Below are 14,712 nucleotides of genomic sequence, written 5' to 3'. Positions count from 1 at the left end.
GACAAAGCCCACCCCAGCACTGCCACTTACCTTCTCGGTCGTTCGGACCATGAAGCATTTGTCAGTTGACGTCTTTGCCTCTACTTTCTCTGCTCCTCCTCCTGCGGCTGCCTCACACTGTGACACTACCCTCTCTAACCTGCGTCTTTCTATCCCCAATGCTCTGGACATATTTTACCCTTTCATGAGAATCCGTCTGAAGCCTACCACCAAGCGCAACTCTCGGTATGACTCTGACCTCGCCGCCCTAAACAATGGTACAGGATGGCTGAGGGGAAGTGGAGGGCTTTGGCTGCATTCTCTGACAAACTGCCCTGCCGCCTGCTACAAAGGCAATACAGACTCTCTGTCATGTCCAAGAAAAGAGTCCACATTCAAGCCTCTTTCTCTGCGGCCTCTAACCTCACAGCCAAATGCTTTAAAATCTGAAAGGAGCTGGACAATCTGCAGTCTCTACCTCTCCTTCTCCCTCCCAGGCCCTCTGTACGGCTCTGGCTTTTCACTTCACCTCTAAAATCCAGTCCTCACTCTCCTCTCCCTCTACCTGTCCCGACCCCCCTCTCCTCCTCCTTTCTCTCTGACAACACCCGACAATTTTTCTAGACAAATCCCATCTATGAAAGTGTTGTCCAGAGAGGTGCTACCCTGCTCCTCCAGAAACATCAGGGACCACATTGACATCCTCGCTCCAGCCTTGGCCGATTTCTGCAATCGCTCTTTCGCCACTGGATTCTTTCCCTCACTCCTCAAGCACTCCCTGGTGCATCCCCTCCTTAAGAAGCCTTCTGCTGGCCCTACCTGACCAGCAAACTATCACCTGATCGCTATAACCCCTTTCCTGGGAAAACTCCTGGAAATTTGGGCCATCTCCCAGTTTATTCTCCACACTGAATCTATTGGTTGTCTACAAGACCATCAGTCTGGCTTCAGAGCAGCCAGAGGCACGGAAGTTGCTTTCCCGAACACCAATGAAGATCTGCTCTCTAATCTTGATTCCAGCCTTCCATCTGTCCTGATCCTTCTTGACCTTTCCGCTGCTTTTGACACGGTCAAGCACGCCATCCTGATCAATCGACTCTGCGAGAACCTGGGCTTCACGGATCAGGCGCTGGAGTGGTGGTCCTCCTGGAGCAACCCTCCTAGGTCCAACTTGGGTACTTTCTCTCCACCACCTCTCTCTCCACATGTGGTGTCCCCCAGGACTCTATCCTCTCACCGTGGCTCTTCAATGTCTACCTGGACCTTTTGGCCCACCTGATCTCTACCTTCTCCTCTAACTTTCAGTGTTATGCGGATAACACTCTGCTCCCTTTCATGCTCTGCTCAGCCTCCATGAATGATAATCCACCGAAACATGCCCAGCAATAGGCATAGGCACTAAAGCATTTCGACAGTATGCCGCAACTCGACACCTCAGGGACATCGACACCTCAGGGACATCGACACCTCAGAGGACAAACACACAGCTGCTCTCTTGCAGGCGTCAGGCTGCAGTTTCTTTGACCAGGACGTGGCTCCCTGCAGGCATCCGGGACTAGGAACCGTCCAATTCGACACAATGGCAATGCTCCAGAAGGATGAGCAAACTAGATATTAAAAGCAGGCTCTGGAGTTCTACTCAATGGCTGCCATCTTCGTAGCCCCGCCCACCAGCTCATCTTTAGGCACATATAAAAGTAATTAAAAAGCTGCGGTGTAAAAAGCTAGGGGGTACAAAAGTATCCCCATTGAACTTAATTGTAAGATTCTTTGTGCAAAGCTAAAAGGGAAACCTAGTTTCCCAGTGCTGATAGTGTGAACGACTGATCAGTTTCCCTATAATAAACAAGTAAAAGGCTTGCAAAGTGAAGCTGAAGGCCTTACTTCCCCTCAAAAACATGGCACATGGGACTCGCGTTTGTGGCTACAAACCTTTATTGAAATAATAAGGGTTTTTGGGAAAGTCCTCACTGTCCGTAACAAGGAGGTAATTTCTTACCTCAAAAACACACAATTGGGTGCCTAAAGTTGAGTCAGGGTTTTGTCCATGCGACGAGGTTGTAACACAGAAATTTGGAACAATACCACAAAATAAATGAAGGTTGGCAACTTAAGTCACGTTGGTCCGTGGGGGCCCTAAAAAGAGGGTCGCCACAGATAGAGGTTGGGAGAAATTCTGGCCTACAGTGTGCACACAAAGGGGACTTTAGAATAGAAGTGAGATCTAACTATCACTACCTATGTGCCCTTTAGTGCTAGTAAACGCTGGTGTGCCGCTTATCTAAAAGTGATAGGAAACGGAAATAGAATATCTACCAATTTCTAGTATGCAGCTGTCAGAAACTGATTAGCAGGAATCTCCCAACTCAAGTCAAACTCACTGTATAGACCATGCAGTGTGTGGAGTGACTTAGCAGTAAAGAGTTTAGTAAAAAAAGGGCTCAAACGCATGCCAAGTCATTCTACTTATGGTAAACCTACAATTTAATGACCTGTAGAACTGGCTCGGGGTGTGTGAGTGTTAATAAAAGACAACCAACCTCATCAGTTTAGTAAAACCGGGTTCGCAAATAACCCAACCAATGTATGTAAACCTATAGATTGTTTACATTTAGTGTATCACAAATTAAACAATGGAAGACAAAAAATTGAGCCTGCACATTGACAGGGGAATGCCTGTAGGGGCACCCACTTCGGTGTGGAGGCTAAAACAGGTGATTCCTTCGAGTTCTAAGTCTACCGGTTTCAGTGGTGTTTAAATGGATTTACCCACTTTCTTCAGGACAGTCTTCATAGTGTTCCAGATGTATCTGGAGAAAGTGGAGGGATTGCTGGTTACACGAACCCTCGTTGTGGATACTGCAAGACAGCCATGAAATAGATCAGTGGCCCTGTAAAGAATAAAACAATACCAGTGTCACTTAAATTGTTGCTAGAACTAAATCAATTAGAACAAACAGTGCTAACTATAGAATGTTTGTAGAGCACATCTAAAATGAACAGTGAACCATGTCCTCATTCAATTAAACCATCCTGTTAGTTATCTGAATCTCCCTGCTGGCCTGGGATATGACCCTCCGAATACCTGCGTCTTAACGGTTACACAAAATTGCAGGATGCATTATGCTCAATATAGATCAACTTATAGGGCTAGTCAGCAGGTGGGGGGGTGTTCCACAAGTAGTAGTTGTGCCTACCTGCAGTGTGTTCATAGACTGAAGAGAGTGCAATCAGGAAGCTCGTATTCCTGGCTTAGGAGTCTGCGGTATTACTTAAGGTGCTGACCTTGCCGTGATTCCAAGCTAAAGAGCAGGGGCTAGAGGTTTAGAACATTGGGCCTCATTACAAGTTTGGTGGTAGTCTTGCCGGTAAAAATAAAGGGCCATTACAACCCTGGCTGACCCTGTATTTCCCCATTGCCAGGGGCCGGAAACTTTTACTCCCCATTCCCATTTGAGTCCCATAGGGGCAATGGGAATGGGGAGGCCGAATGCACAGGCACTATTCAGAAAGGTGCCGGTGCATCCGACATGCTCTGCTCGCCGGTGTCGGTACACCCACCAGGTTCGATCTTGTGGGCGAAAAGGCACCCATGAGCAGAACTCGTAGTTTGCCGGTCTGGTAACTACGGTACCGGCAAGCTTACCGGTACGGTAGTTACCAGACCGGCAAACTTGTAATGAGGCCCATTGTGCCTAGTTTGCTTTTTCAATTTTAGTTTAGCTACAGTTAACTAACAGTCTAACATTCAAGCACAGAAACATTTCCTATTGAACAAATAATTGCTCTTTGGTTTTAAGTGTTCCCTGCATTTTTCTTTACAACATGGTCTACTTGGAGGGCTTGAAAAAACATTAGCACCCTGGCATGGGAACCAGCCAATCAGATAGCTAGGAACGCGGGCTTGAACCGCCAGTACTAGCTCTAGTTCCATGCCGCCTGACAGCCAGCTCCCGCCATCTCCCTCCTCACCCCCACCCTTTGACCCCTTATTTTATTTTTCACCCTCATAACACCCTACTTGCCTTATTTCGGGGGGCGGTGGGAGCCGCCGCCACATCCACTCTTTCCCCTTGCCTTCCGCAGGCCGCCATGGAAAGGGAAGAGGGGCTCCATGTGGAGCCCCTCTTCCCTTTACACATGGAGCCCCTCTTCCCTTTCCATGGTGGCCATCTTTGTACAGCGGGACCTGCGCACCCCGGTTTACCGCATTGGTAAACCGGGGTGCTAATGGTGTTAAGCCCCTGTTCCAAGTACTGTTCTTGCTCAGGCCGGTAACTTGTGCTGCCAGGTCGTAATCCCCTGTTCCAGCCCTTGGAACGGGGGCTTAACACCACAGAGATGGGTCAAAAGGGGAACGGGGAAAGTGGGTGAATTGGATTAATCCTTTGCCAAGCAGATGGTGATATAGCAGAGAAATGTAAAGAATATGTAAATTGGTATTACTGCTTGGTGGGTCCTTTCGCCAGAGGGAAAGAGCCTCAGAATGAACGTATCAGTATTTTACAGACTTCAGAATACTACTCCCTAAACCTGTTTTAAAGTTGCAGACGGAGAATAAATATGCTGCATTTACACTCTGCAAATGCAAATTTCGGTTTGTGGAGTGATGCTCTCTGTTCAAACACTCATTTGAATGATATCCTTTTTACTTTCCACAGGTCATCCCCGTGCCCCAGCGTTAAACACGGCGATGAATGGGGAGATCCTAGTAAGTGCGATCACGGAGATGGGTGCCAGTACTGTCACACTCGCACAGAGCAGCAGTTTCACCCTGAGGTGTGTGCGGTGAGCAGATTTTAATGTAATGCACGTTATAGAATCGCACCATGACATCAGCTTGTTTTAGGATGAACATGATATATGGGGACAATAAAGTGCACATTGTTTAACACCACAATAGGAATTATGCACATAACTTCATCCATCCCTGTTGAGATGGATTTTCTAAATCAACCCTGTTTATGGATTCTGAGAGGCCACCCTATTTTTATTTTTACTTTCTTTTTTATTTAATTTGTCCAGATAATCTTTCCATACCATTACAATTATTTCACCAAAAAGCCCCCGCCTCTGTTACCTGCACTCCACAACTGTTGCAAGTGATTTCCAATTTTTTATTACAGATTGTTGGGAGCAACCTACTACTGTAAATTTAAAATCTCGCACAACCTCCCTTAGTCCCTCAGAGCTCTTGTGCTTTCACTCTCTATCCGGCTTCTTCCCCACAATATTATGTGCCTCGTCGGGTCCCTCCCAAGGCTATCCGGCATGTCACCTACACGCTCCTGACACCTCCTCTTCCTTTCCCCTCATCACCATTGTGAAAATCGGGTGGGTAGCCATGTTATATAGAATTCGTGTTTTCACGTTGCTTCTCTAATGAACGTCCCACCCCCATTTCTGTATCATTGTCCCCCATTCCTCCCTAAAGAAGGAGCCCATGTAGTCATTGACCATAGTCGTTCATCTTTCCATTGTAGACATTTCTTTACGTTTCTGCAGCCATTCTGAGTGGTCGGGGGTTCTGGTGCTCTTCCATTTCTGCGTCAGGGCCATTCTTCCCGCCCTGAGCATGGCCTCCCACATTCTAGGATATCTGTAGATTTCCTTGTCTGCCAGGTGAACTCCTAGCACTTGCTGAAGAGGATCCTTTTGAAGTCGTTCACCCCATTACTTCTGCCATCCACCCCAGGAGGTCCCTCCAGTATCCCTGCACTTTTGGGCAGTGGCACCACATATGGGCGAGGGATCCCATGCCCCCACATCCTCTTGGACATAGTGGAAAGGAACCCACAAACATTTTGGACATTTTCAGTGGGTCTTGGTACCAGCAACGCAGCATCTGAAAATGATGCTCCATTGCTGCTGTGAACAAGTTCCCATGAAACCTAATCCAAAATATTCTCCCCCATTTCTCTTCGGAAATCACCTCTGTTCCCAGTTTGTTCCAATATTTCTTAAAAGTGTGTCTACCTGCTATGTCTGTTATATTCAGAGCCCCATAAATCCTAGCTATAGTTCCTCTCCTGGACTCAGAGAAGTCTATAACCTTGAGAGCTGGGTGAGAGCACGTTGCAGGTTGTTTCCCCATTTCTGGTCCATGAATATCCCCTTAAGGTGGAGATACTCAAAGATTGTAATCTTTTCTCTGGCAAGAACTTTGCTGACCGAGTCATAGTCCAAAAAGACATCGAGCTTCATTACGGAGTTGCTGGAAAACCTGTTGGTAGGCGGCTGGTTACCGACAACCGGTAGCACAGTTTCTGCCGCCTGACTTCCGGTGCCACCAGGACATTACGGGAAGCGGTGGAAACGGTAAATCCCCATTCCCATGGAGTCCCATAGGCCTCCACAGGAATGGGGACACTGAAGCACCAGCACCGTTATTAACAGTGCGTGTGCTTCAGTGATGAGCATGCCAGTAGGGGCCTGAAAACTTGGCAGGTGTGCTGGGGGATCCGTGGCCCCCATCAGCATTGTTGTAGTATGGCGGTATGTTGCTATCAGCACCCTTATTTCCGGACCGCCTTACTTATAAGGGCCAATGGGCCTCATTACACGGTAGGCGGTGGACCAAGGTGCTATTAGCACCTTGGTCCATGCCGGTAAAATACCGGCACCGCCTTGGGGGGAAATGGGAATTACCGCCCTATTCCAAGGTTGGCGGGGCGGTAATTCCCCCTTCCCCCATTGCCCTTCCCCATTCCCATTTGTGCCCCATAGGGCATAATGGGAATGGGGAAGGTGCTAATTACGGTACCACAATTTGCGGTACCGTAATTAGCACCCTGGTCCCTTTGCGGGTTGGTTTTTAACGCCTGCTAAAAAGCAAGCGTTAAAGTACCAACCCGCAAAGGGACCTCGTAATCAGGCGGTAAGGGTTAACGGTCACCGGAACCATTACCGGTGACCGTTAACCCTTACCGCCTTACGTGTAATGAGGCCCAATGTCTTTAAATGTCTGCCCAGCTCTTTCTAACCCCTTATGTGACCGTGCTTGCAAATCCATGAAGGCTTCCCGGCTCCGGTCCACATAGGGACCCCACACCAATGTCATGGGTGATGGCTGTGAGGATAATTTGTCTTTAAAACCACTCTGCCTGCACAGTGATCACACCACCACCAGAGTCGGGTTGTCCCACATTGTTCTCGAAATGGCCATGCCTTGGGGCCCATAATGGGTCTCACTTTCGCTTGGTGAGTGTCCATATCCTGTAGCTTTTGTCTAAAACGTCCTCAGATCATCCCTCATGTGCTCTAGTAGGACTTTCAATTGGGCCGTAAGGTAATAAAAGAAAGTCGGGAAAACCAAACCCTCGGAAGGGTGACAGTGGTTTTCTTAATCCTTGGATCGTTGTTTTGCCAGACGAATCTTCTTACCTGTCACTGCGTTACCAAAATAACTATCCAGAAGCTTTGTTGGCAAAGCCACAAAAAAGATATAAGACCCGGGGGAGCACATTCATCTTTACCACTGTCATTCAACTGTACCAAAACAACATGAGCAGGTCCCACCTCTGTAAATCCAGTTTAATAGTCCCTAAGAGAAGGTTGAAAGTTTATCGCTGAGAGCTTTGATAGATCTCTTGGCTGAGAATTGCTGGCGTATCTAATTGTAATCGTCTCCACTCCTATATTAAGTATCTGTTTCCTGCAATCTACGCTTGAACCCAGTCTACGCAATGGCATGATGGAGGATTTGGTTGCATTAATCTTCAACCCCGAGAAAGATCCACATCTTTCAAAGAGAGAAAGCAGTGCAGGGAGATGTGTGTGTCTGTCCCCCAGAAAGCCCAGGATGTCATCTGCAAATAGAGAGAGCTTGAATTCCACTTCTCCCCGTCTAATCCACTTTATCCCTTGATGTTCGCAGATCGCTAGCAGCGGAGATAGGGCACCCCTACCTCTGGTTAGAAGAAATGGCTCAGACAGACTACCATTAGCCTGCACTCGCACAAACTGTGCTCTGTATCGTGCAGGTACCCACTTATGGAAATGCTCCCCCAGCCCCATTTTTCCCAAAAGCATAGTCATCTACCTCCATTACACTCTATCAAATGCTTTTTCAGAGTCTAGAGAGACCAGGCAGGCGTTGAGTCAGAGACTTGTGCAAACTGCATCAAATCGATTGTTTTTTGGACGTTGTCTGAACCCTGTTTTCCCCGGACGAAGCACCCCTGGTCTCCATGTACCAAGGTTGTTTAGAGGTAATATCTGTTCCCCATTAGTTTTGCCAGTATCTTAACATCTGTGCTGAGAAGGGAGATTGGGCGGTATGTTGAGCTCAGGAATGGGTCTCTACCCCTTTCAGCACTTTGTTGAAAACTCTAAATACGGTGTCAGAATGCTTTAATAGTCTGAATCACTTCATCATTGGTTATCTGTGCCTCCATTGGAGATCAAGTTCACCTGATACAGTCGGTATCGGCAGAGATTCAAGGAACTTAGCAATATGTAACCCATCCCCCTTGTATTCCAAATTATACAGCCCTTCATAATAGTTGAAGTTAGCTCTGATACTTTCCAAATCATAGTGCATAGACCAGAGGTCAGATTTTATAGCTCCCCATCTTACTTTTCTGGGTCTCCCTTAGCCACCATGCCAGAATGTTATCTGCCTTGTCCCCCTTCTCATAATGTGTTTGCTTGAGAAATAGCAGTTTCATCTCTGTGTCATGTAACAGTAGATATTTGAGCTGCGCTTCATACGTTTTAAGTTTCCTTGCCTGTTCTGGAGTCCTTATTTTATGTTGGGGCCCCTCCCGATTGAACTTCTCAGATTTTATTTCTCAGGTCTTCTTACTGCTTCATTCTTTCCCTTTTCTTGTGGGATCCAATCCGAATTAGCTCCCCACTAATCGCAGCCCTAAACCTCTCCCACAAGGTACATGGTCCAACCTCCCCATTGGCGTTCAAGTCAAAGTATTCTTTAATGCTAGTAAGGAGAGTTTGAGAAGTCTTTTAAAAGGGTCATTACTTTTCCACCTACCTGTCTGCTTGTTTTTCCCCATCCATCCACACCTCTAAACGTGCTAGGTCGTGGTCTGACCATGGTACCGGGTCCATCCAGAATCCGTAGACCTGGCCCTGCAGGCTACTATCTATTGGTTTATGGTCAATCCTTGAGAATTAGTTGTCTACCTTAGAGTGGAATGTAAACAGTGGGTCGCCGGATATCGAGGGGGTTAGAGAATCCACTATATCCAGTTCTGTTGATCGGAAATTCCTTAAGTGCCCCTCTTTCTGCTGAGTGGCCTCCTATGACCACATTGCCTTCCTGTCTCTAGTCGGGTAGAGAACCATGTTAAAATCCCCACCCACTATTGAGGGGACCTGCACAAAGGTCTTAAGTTTCTCCTTCCTCTTGTCACAAAACATGGCCTGTTCCTCATTTGGGCTATACACTGTGCCCAGAGTCAGATAATTCCCCTCTATGCTTTCTGTCAGGAACGAGTAGCGACCTTCCGGGTCTCTAAGCACTTTCTCCACCCCAGACCCAGGTGGCTGGACGCCAAGATTGCCACACCTTTTTTCTTTGCCGTGAACAAGGCTTGATAGACTTACACAATACAATTTGATCTAAGCAATGGTTGTTTCTACTTCATCAAGTGGGTCTCCTGGAGGAAAAGCAAGTCCAACTTGGGCTGTGTAAATTCTTTGATCACCAGCAATCTTTTTGTGGGTGAGATAATGGCCCTGGCATTTAAGGTCCCAATTGACATCTTATTCAGTGGGCTAGCCATTGGACGTTAAAAAAGAAACAATATTTAGGACGCCCCACTATATTTACTTCATCAAATCTATATGGGCTCCAGTCTATTCGTGAGGTAGCACTGCCTTTGCTCTTAAGTCACAAAATCAATTGAAAACCCCTATGACAAAAAATGTCCCCAACACCCCGACACAACAAAAGCACTCTTCCTCCCCCCCAGTGTCCAGTCAGGACCCACAGGCAGAGTCCCTCCTGACTGCACCACCAGAAACACCTCGATTCCCGGGCTACTTCTCCACAGTACCCCCTTCTCCTGAGACCCTGCTTGCCCCCATATGTTTTACATCATCAACACCCTCCGCCCACAATCTCACAATACCACCTCAAGACCTCCCCATTCCCCCCCTCCCCCCCGGATAAACTTGGAGTCGCTTGTCCTCATGGGCCCCCCGCCTTCAAATCCTCCATCATGCAAATCGGGAGGCTTACAATTAGTAACATTGTCAAAAGATATTGACCCCTGTACCAGGGAAGGATTCAGTTCCTCCCGGAGGGAGGAATTTTGAGATTCTAACATTTCCTTGAACCAGGGATGCGCTGTAACGCTCACCTGATTCCCGCAGAGGCGCCGGTCTTGACTGGGTGAATGCCGTATCTTCAAAGGTGATGTATAACACACGGTTGGCTCTTTGGGCTGGACCTCTGTGCACTGTATGTCTGACTCGAAGAGTAAGATGTCTGCAGATAGAAAATATGGGATTAATGAACTGGGGTTATTGGGTGCCTCTCTCCTTTTCCCTTTCTCTTCTCCTGTAGAACCCCAAAGGTTAACGCCCTCACCTTAGGTAAGTGAACGCCGAGCTCTCCATCTGCCTCGGGGCAGGGTGCCGTAACCAGTTTCTTCACTGGCTAAGGGTGCAGGCCTCTTGACCTCAGAGGACTGCTGTCCATCGTTAACTGCACGAACGGTAAGTTCTGGGCACTTCAAATGTCTTAAAAGTCTTTTGTAATGATATCTCTTGTTTTGCAGGGTTCCGCCGATGGCGGGCTGATGAGAGTTGAGGATCGAACCCGCGTGAGGAATAGAAGCGCCTGGAAGCACGTAACTAAGCGCTTGTAGCCTGCTTCACGATGCGCACTAACTGTCCCTTTTATCTTGCAGGTACAAGTTCGGAGCTTTAGAGAAGCTGAAGGGTGCTGGAATACCCACTGGATTCGGCGTGGGAAGGAGTAATGGCACGTGAGTAATAAAGTTGCCCAATGTCTTTAAACGCACCTTCTTTTGTCTTTCAGATGCGGGATGCAGCGACGAAGGCCTCCGGAGCGTGCGAAGAGCTGGTAAGCTTTTGTCTTTCAGATGCCGGAATGCAGTGCGAAGACCTCCGGAGCATGCGAAGAGTAGGTAAGCCTTTGTCTTTCAGATGCCGAAATGCAGCGCGAGGCGTTGGTGATAGCCGATGGACCAGGTAAGAGATGCGCTGCCACTGAAGACCGTAGTGCTAACCTGTTCTTTCTTTGTCTTTACAGGTGCTGCTGAAGACTGGATTCCAGGATGGTAAGCCTTTGTTCCCTTAGGCCCAGGATCAGAAGCAGAAGACACGATGAGCGTTCTGCTGCAGAGAATGCGGAATAACGCAAAGCAAAATTCATCCATCGGGTGTGGTTTAAATAGCCTCCTGTAGTGCTTAGGTGTCTCCTTCCACAGCCACGCCTAGGTAAGAAAAGAGTTCCTGCTTTCCAGAAGAGTTCCAGTGTTCTGAACCTAGGGAGTGGCTCCTGCCCCACCCAACAGGAAAAGTAGTCCCAAACAGAAGAGGATCAGGGGTTCAACTGGCAGGTAAGTAAGCAGCATGGTCTGCTGCAGGTAAGTCCACCCAAGCATTATCAGCCCGGCGCTTCCAGCGCTGGGACTGGGCATCTTTATGAGCCTGGTGCCACTCGCTCTTCTCCAAAGAAAGGAGTAAGTGAGTTAGTGCTATATTTTCCATCGTAATTTCTGAAATTACGGCACACCAGTTCAGACCGTCGAGGAGGCCTCTCTCATTCATCTTCTTTCTTCGCCTGCTGAACCTCCTACGCTGCCAGTGGCTCGGCAGCCCCTCACCTGCTGCAACATCCTACACCGAGGCACACGCATTAGCAGGGTAAGACCTGCATCGTGTTGCATATTTTTTGCGCATGTTTATTTTCATTTTGCCCAAAAATTGAAATTTGCTGCTCTGGGGGCCCACAGACTGCCTGGGAGTAATCCTTTGCTATTTTAATCCCACAATGTGGATTTCTCTGCTCCTTTCTTAAGTGGGAGCACACTTTGTCACACAGCTCATGTCCCTTTCCAAGATGGTGGATTTTTCTTTGTGTTAAGTAGACTCCTTGCATGGCCTGCACTCTCTCCCCCCATTGGCTGCCTGGGCTCTCATAGCCCGATCAGAGAAACCGGGAGGGGGGAGCCGGCACACCAACGAAGGCTCAGAAGGAAGGCCCTGTCTGTTCCCTGGCTGCTTCAAGTCCGCTCCCCCTCATAGTCACCTGTGATGCTGAGTGTGCACCCCCACCCTTATGGTCGCCGCTTATGCTGTGTGTGCCCCCACCCATGGTCGCCTAAAATGCTATATGCATAGCCCCCCGGACCCTAATACCCCAATGGTCGCCTGTGATGCTGAGTGTGCCACCACCCCCTCTCCTTTAGGTGCCCGTGATGTTACTCTTCTAAGCCCAATAGTGCCCTTCTTTAATTATTTTTTCTTTGCACTGCCGCACTACAACATGGGGTAGGCACCATGTATTTGCCCATTGATTTGACTTTCGCATTTGTGTTCTGCTGCCGCCATGCAACATGGGGTAGGCATCATGTATGTACCCATTGATGTACTTTTGCATCTTTGTGCTGCTTTTGCCCTGCAACATGGGGTCGGAACCATGTATCTGCCTATTGCTGGACTTTCGGATCTATGTGCTGCTGCCACCCTGCAACATGGGGTAAGCACCATGTATGTGCCCATTGATTTACTTTTGCATCTATGTGCTGCTGCCACCCTACAAAATGGGGTAGGCACCATGTATTTGCCGATTGTTTTGGCTTTCGCATTTGTGTGCTGCTGCCACCATGCAACATGGAATCAGCATCATGTATGTGCCCATTGATTTACTTTTGCATCTGTGTGCTGCTGCCGCCCTGCAACATGGGGTAGGAACCATGTATCTACCTATTGCTGGACTTTCGCATCTATGTGCTGCTGCCACCCTGCAACATGGGGCAGGCATCATGTATCTACCTATTGCTGGACTTTCGCATCTATGTGCTGCTGCCACCCTGCAACATGGGGCAGGCATCATGTATGTGCCCATTGATTTACTTTTGTATTTATGTGCTGCTGCCGCACTGCAACATGGGGCAAGCATCATGTATGTGCCCATTGATTTACTTTTGCATCTCTGTGTTGCTGGGGTCAGTCTCAATGGATGTGATCACCTGTACTTCTCTTCTCTTCTGCACTTTGCGTATGATGTTTTACCTTTGTACGTTCCACGTTGTTGTAACTAATCTTTTACGATTCCTTTTCTGTAACCCGAAACACTGAAACTAATCTTTTAAGTTTAAACACCTAGATACCTCCGGGTTTTGCACGCTATATAAATAAACAAGCGAACAAGAATTGGGAGATGGAGGATCTGGCATCACATATTGCCTTACTTTGGTTGCAAAAATGTTTTTGAACTTTAGTTTCCTAGTGAAACTTATCAATCTATATATCTGTGTAGTCATTAGAAACAGATGGTGCAAAAGATAATCCTTTGCTCAATAGTGATTTCTCCTGTGATGTCAAATTATAAGTAGTTAAGTTATAAACAAGATCGTTCATCTCCCCTGCCTCTGCTGCTTCTGGTGCCAGGACCTTGTAATGTGTCTTTCTGGCTCTAGGTAATTTCCTCTGTTTACGGTGCCCTCCTCTCATCTCTCTCCTTGAATTTTATTTATTTATGTTTAAAATCTTTTTATTAGGTTTTATCGAACAAGAACACAATACAAGTACACATTAGCATTAGGAGCACAGTCAGTGGGGTCGCAGGCCACAAACGAAACATTTTGACAATGAATATCGGTTCCATGTGTTAAAATCGCGGCAAAAATGGCTGTGAACACAAAATATTGCAGCAAAAAGGCTGTGGTTTTGCTGCCGCAATCCAACACCGGCTCCACTTAAATGGTGCAATGGGGTATACCTTTAACCTTTAACGGGTCAAAGCACAGCATTTTTGCAGCAATTTTGTTTATTTTTAATTATTATTTTTATTTTATTTTTTTCAGGCGACATTTTTGCCAGGATTTTATCACTGCATACCTGAATATCATGATAGGAGCACTAGAGTTCTCGGACACACAGCCCAGTTATATCGGGTTGCTCACGGTATTATGAATTCAGTGTTTATTGTTCCCTTTTCCCCCATCTTTTCTGAAACTTCCGGGGGCCCCCCTTGTGGTGTAAATTCGTCGTTCCAGGAGGCACACCTAATTTCGTTGGACCATCGGTCTATGCTTATCTGCAGATACCCAGGTGGCCGCCGTTAGCATCTTTCCCACCCTTTGTGCCACTCCCAGGAATGCTTTTTCGTATTTGGTGAAATCCGTTTCTCCCCACACGCCCAATAGTATCAATTTGGGGTCTCTTGGAATCGGGGAACCCATTAATCTGGAGAGGTTAGTGAGACGTCCAAAATTCTTGTAGCACCCCACATCCCCAGATATTGTGGAAAAGGTACCCTCCGCCTTCCTACATCAGAGACATTCACTGTCCTCAGCCACACCCCGTCTAGCCATCATTGTTCTGGAGCAATATGATCTGTGCAGAATCCAAAGCTGAATTAGTCTGAGCTTGGCATCGATGCCTATTTTTCGGGGAGCCATCAGTGCCTCCACCCATTCTTCAGATTCCAATGCACCCAGGTCCTGTTCCCATTTTCCTCTGAGGCCAGGGAGTTCCTTAGTGCCAAAGGAGTTGATTGCTTGGTAGAGTGTG

The 14,712-nt window shown here is 47.5% G+C and overlaps 1 protein-coding gene across 3 annotated transcripts in view; it reads left to right on the top strand.

Moving 5' to 3' along the window:
* Window positions 1–14,712, top strand: part of UNK (unk zinc finger) — a 1,622,654-nt gene that overhangs the window by 572,104 nt on the left and 1,035,838 nt on the right. For all 3 annotated transcript variants that reach the window (XM_069654746.1, XM_069654744.1, XM_069654745.1), the window contains exon 6: window positions 4,641–4,758. In XM_069654746.1, the coding sequence (XP_069510847.1) occupies window positions 4,641–4,758 (118 nt within the window). The remainder of the gene's footprint in view (window positions 1–4,640; window positions 4,759–14,712) is intronic.

Source organism: Ambystoma mexicanum, chromosome 3q (genome assembly GCF_040938575.1).
Source record: "Ambystoma mexicanum isolate Mex_15411 chromosome 3q, UKY_AmexF1_1, whole genome shotgun sequence".
Lineage (NCBI taxonomy): Eukaryota > Metazoa > Chordata > Amphibia > Caudata > Ambystomatidae > Ambystoma > Ambystoma mexicanum.
This window is presented reverse-complemented; position numbering and strand designations above follow the sequence as displayed.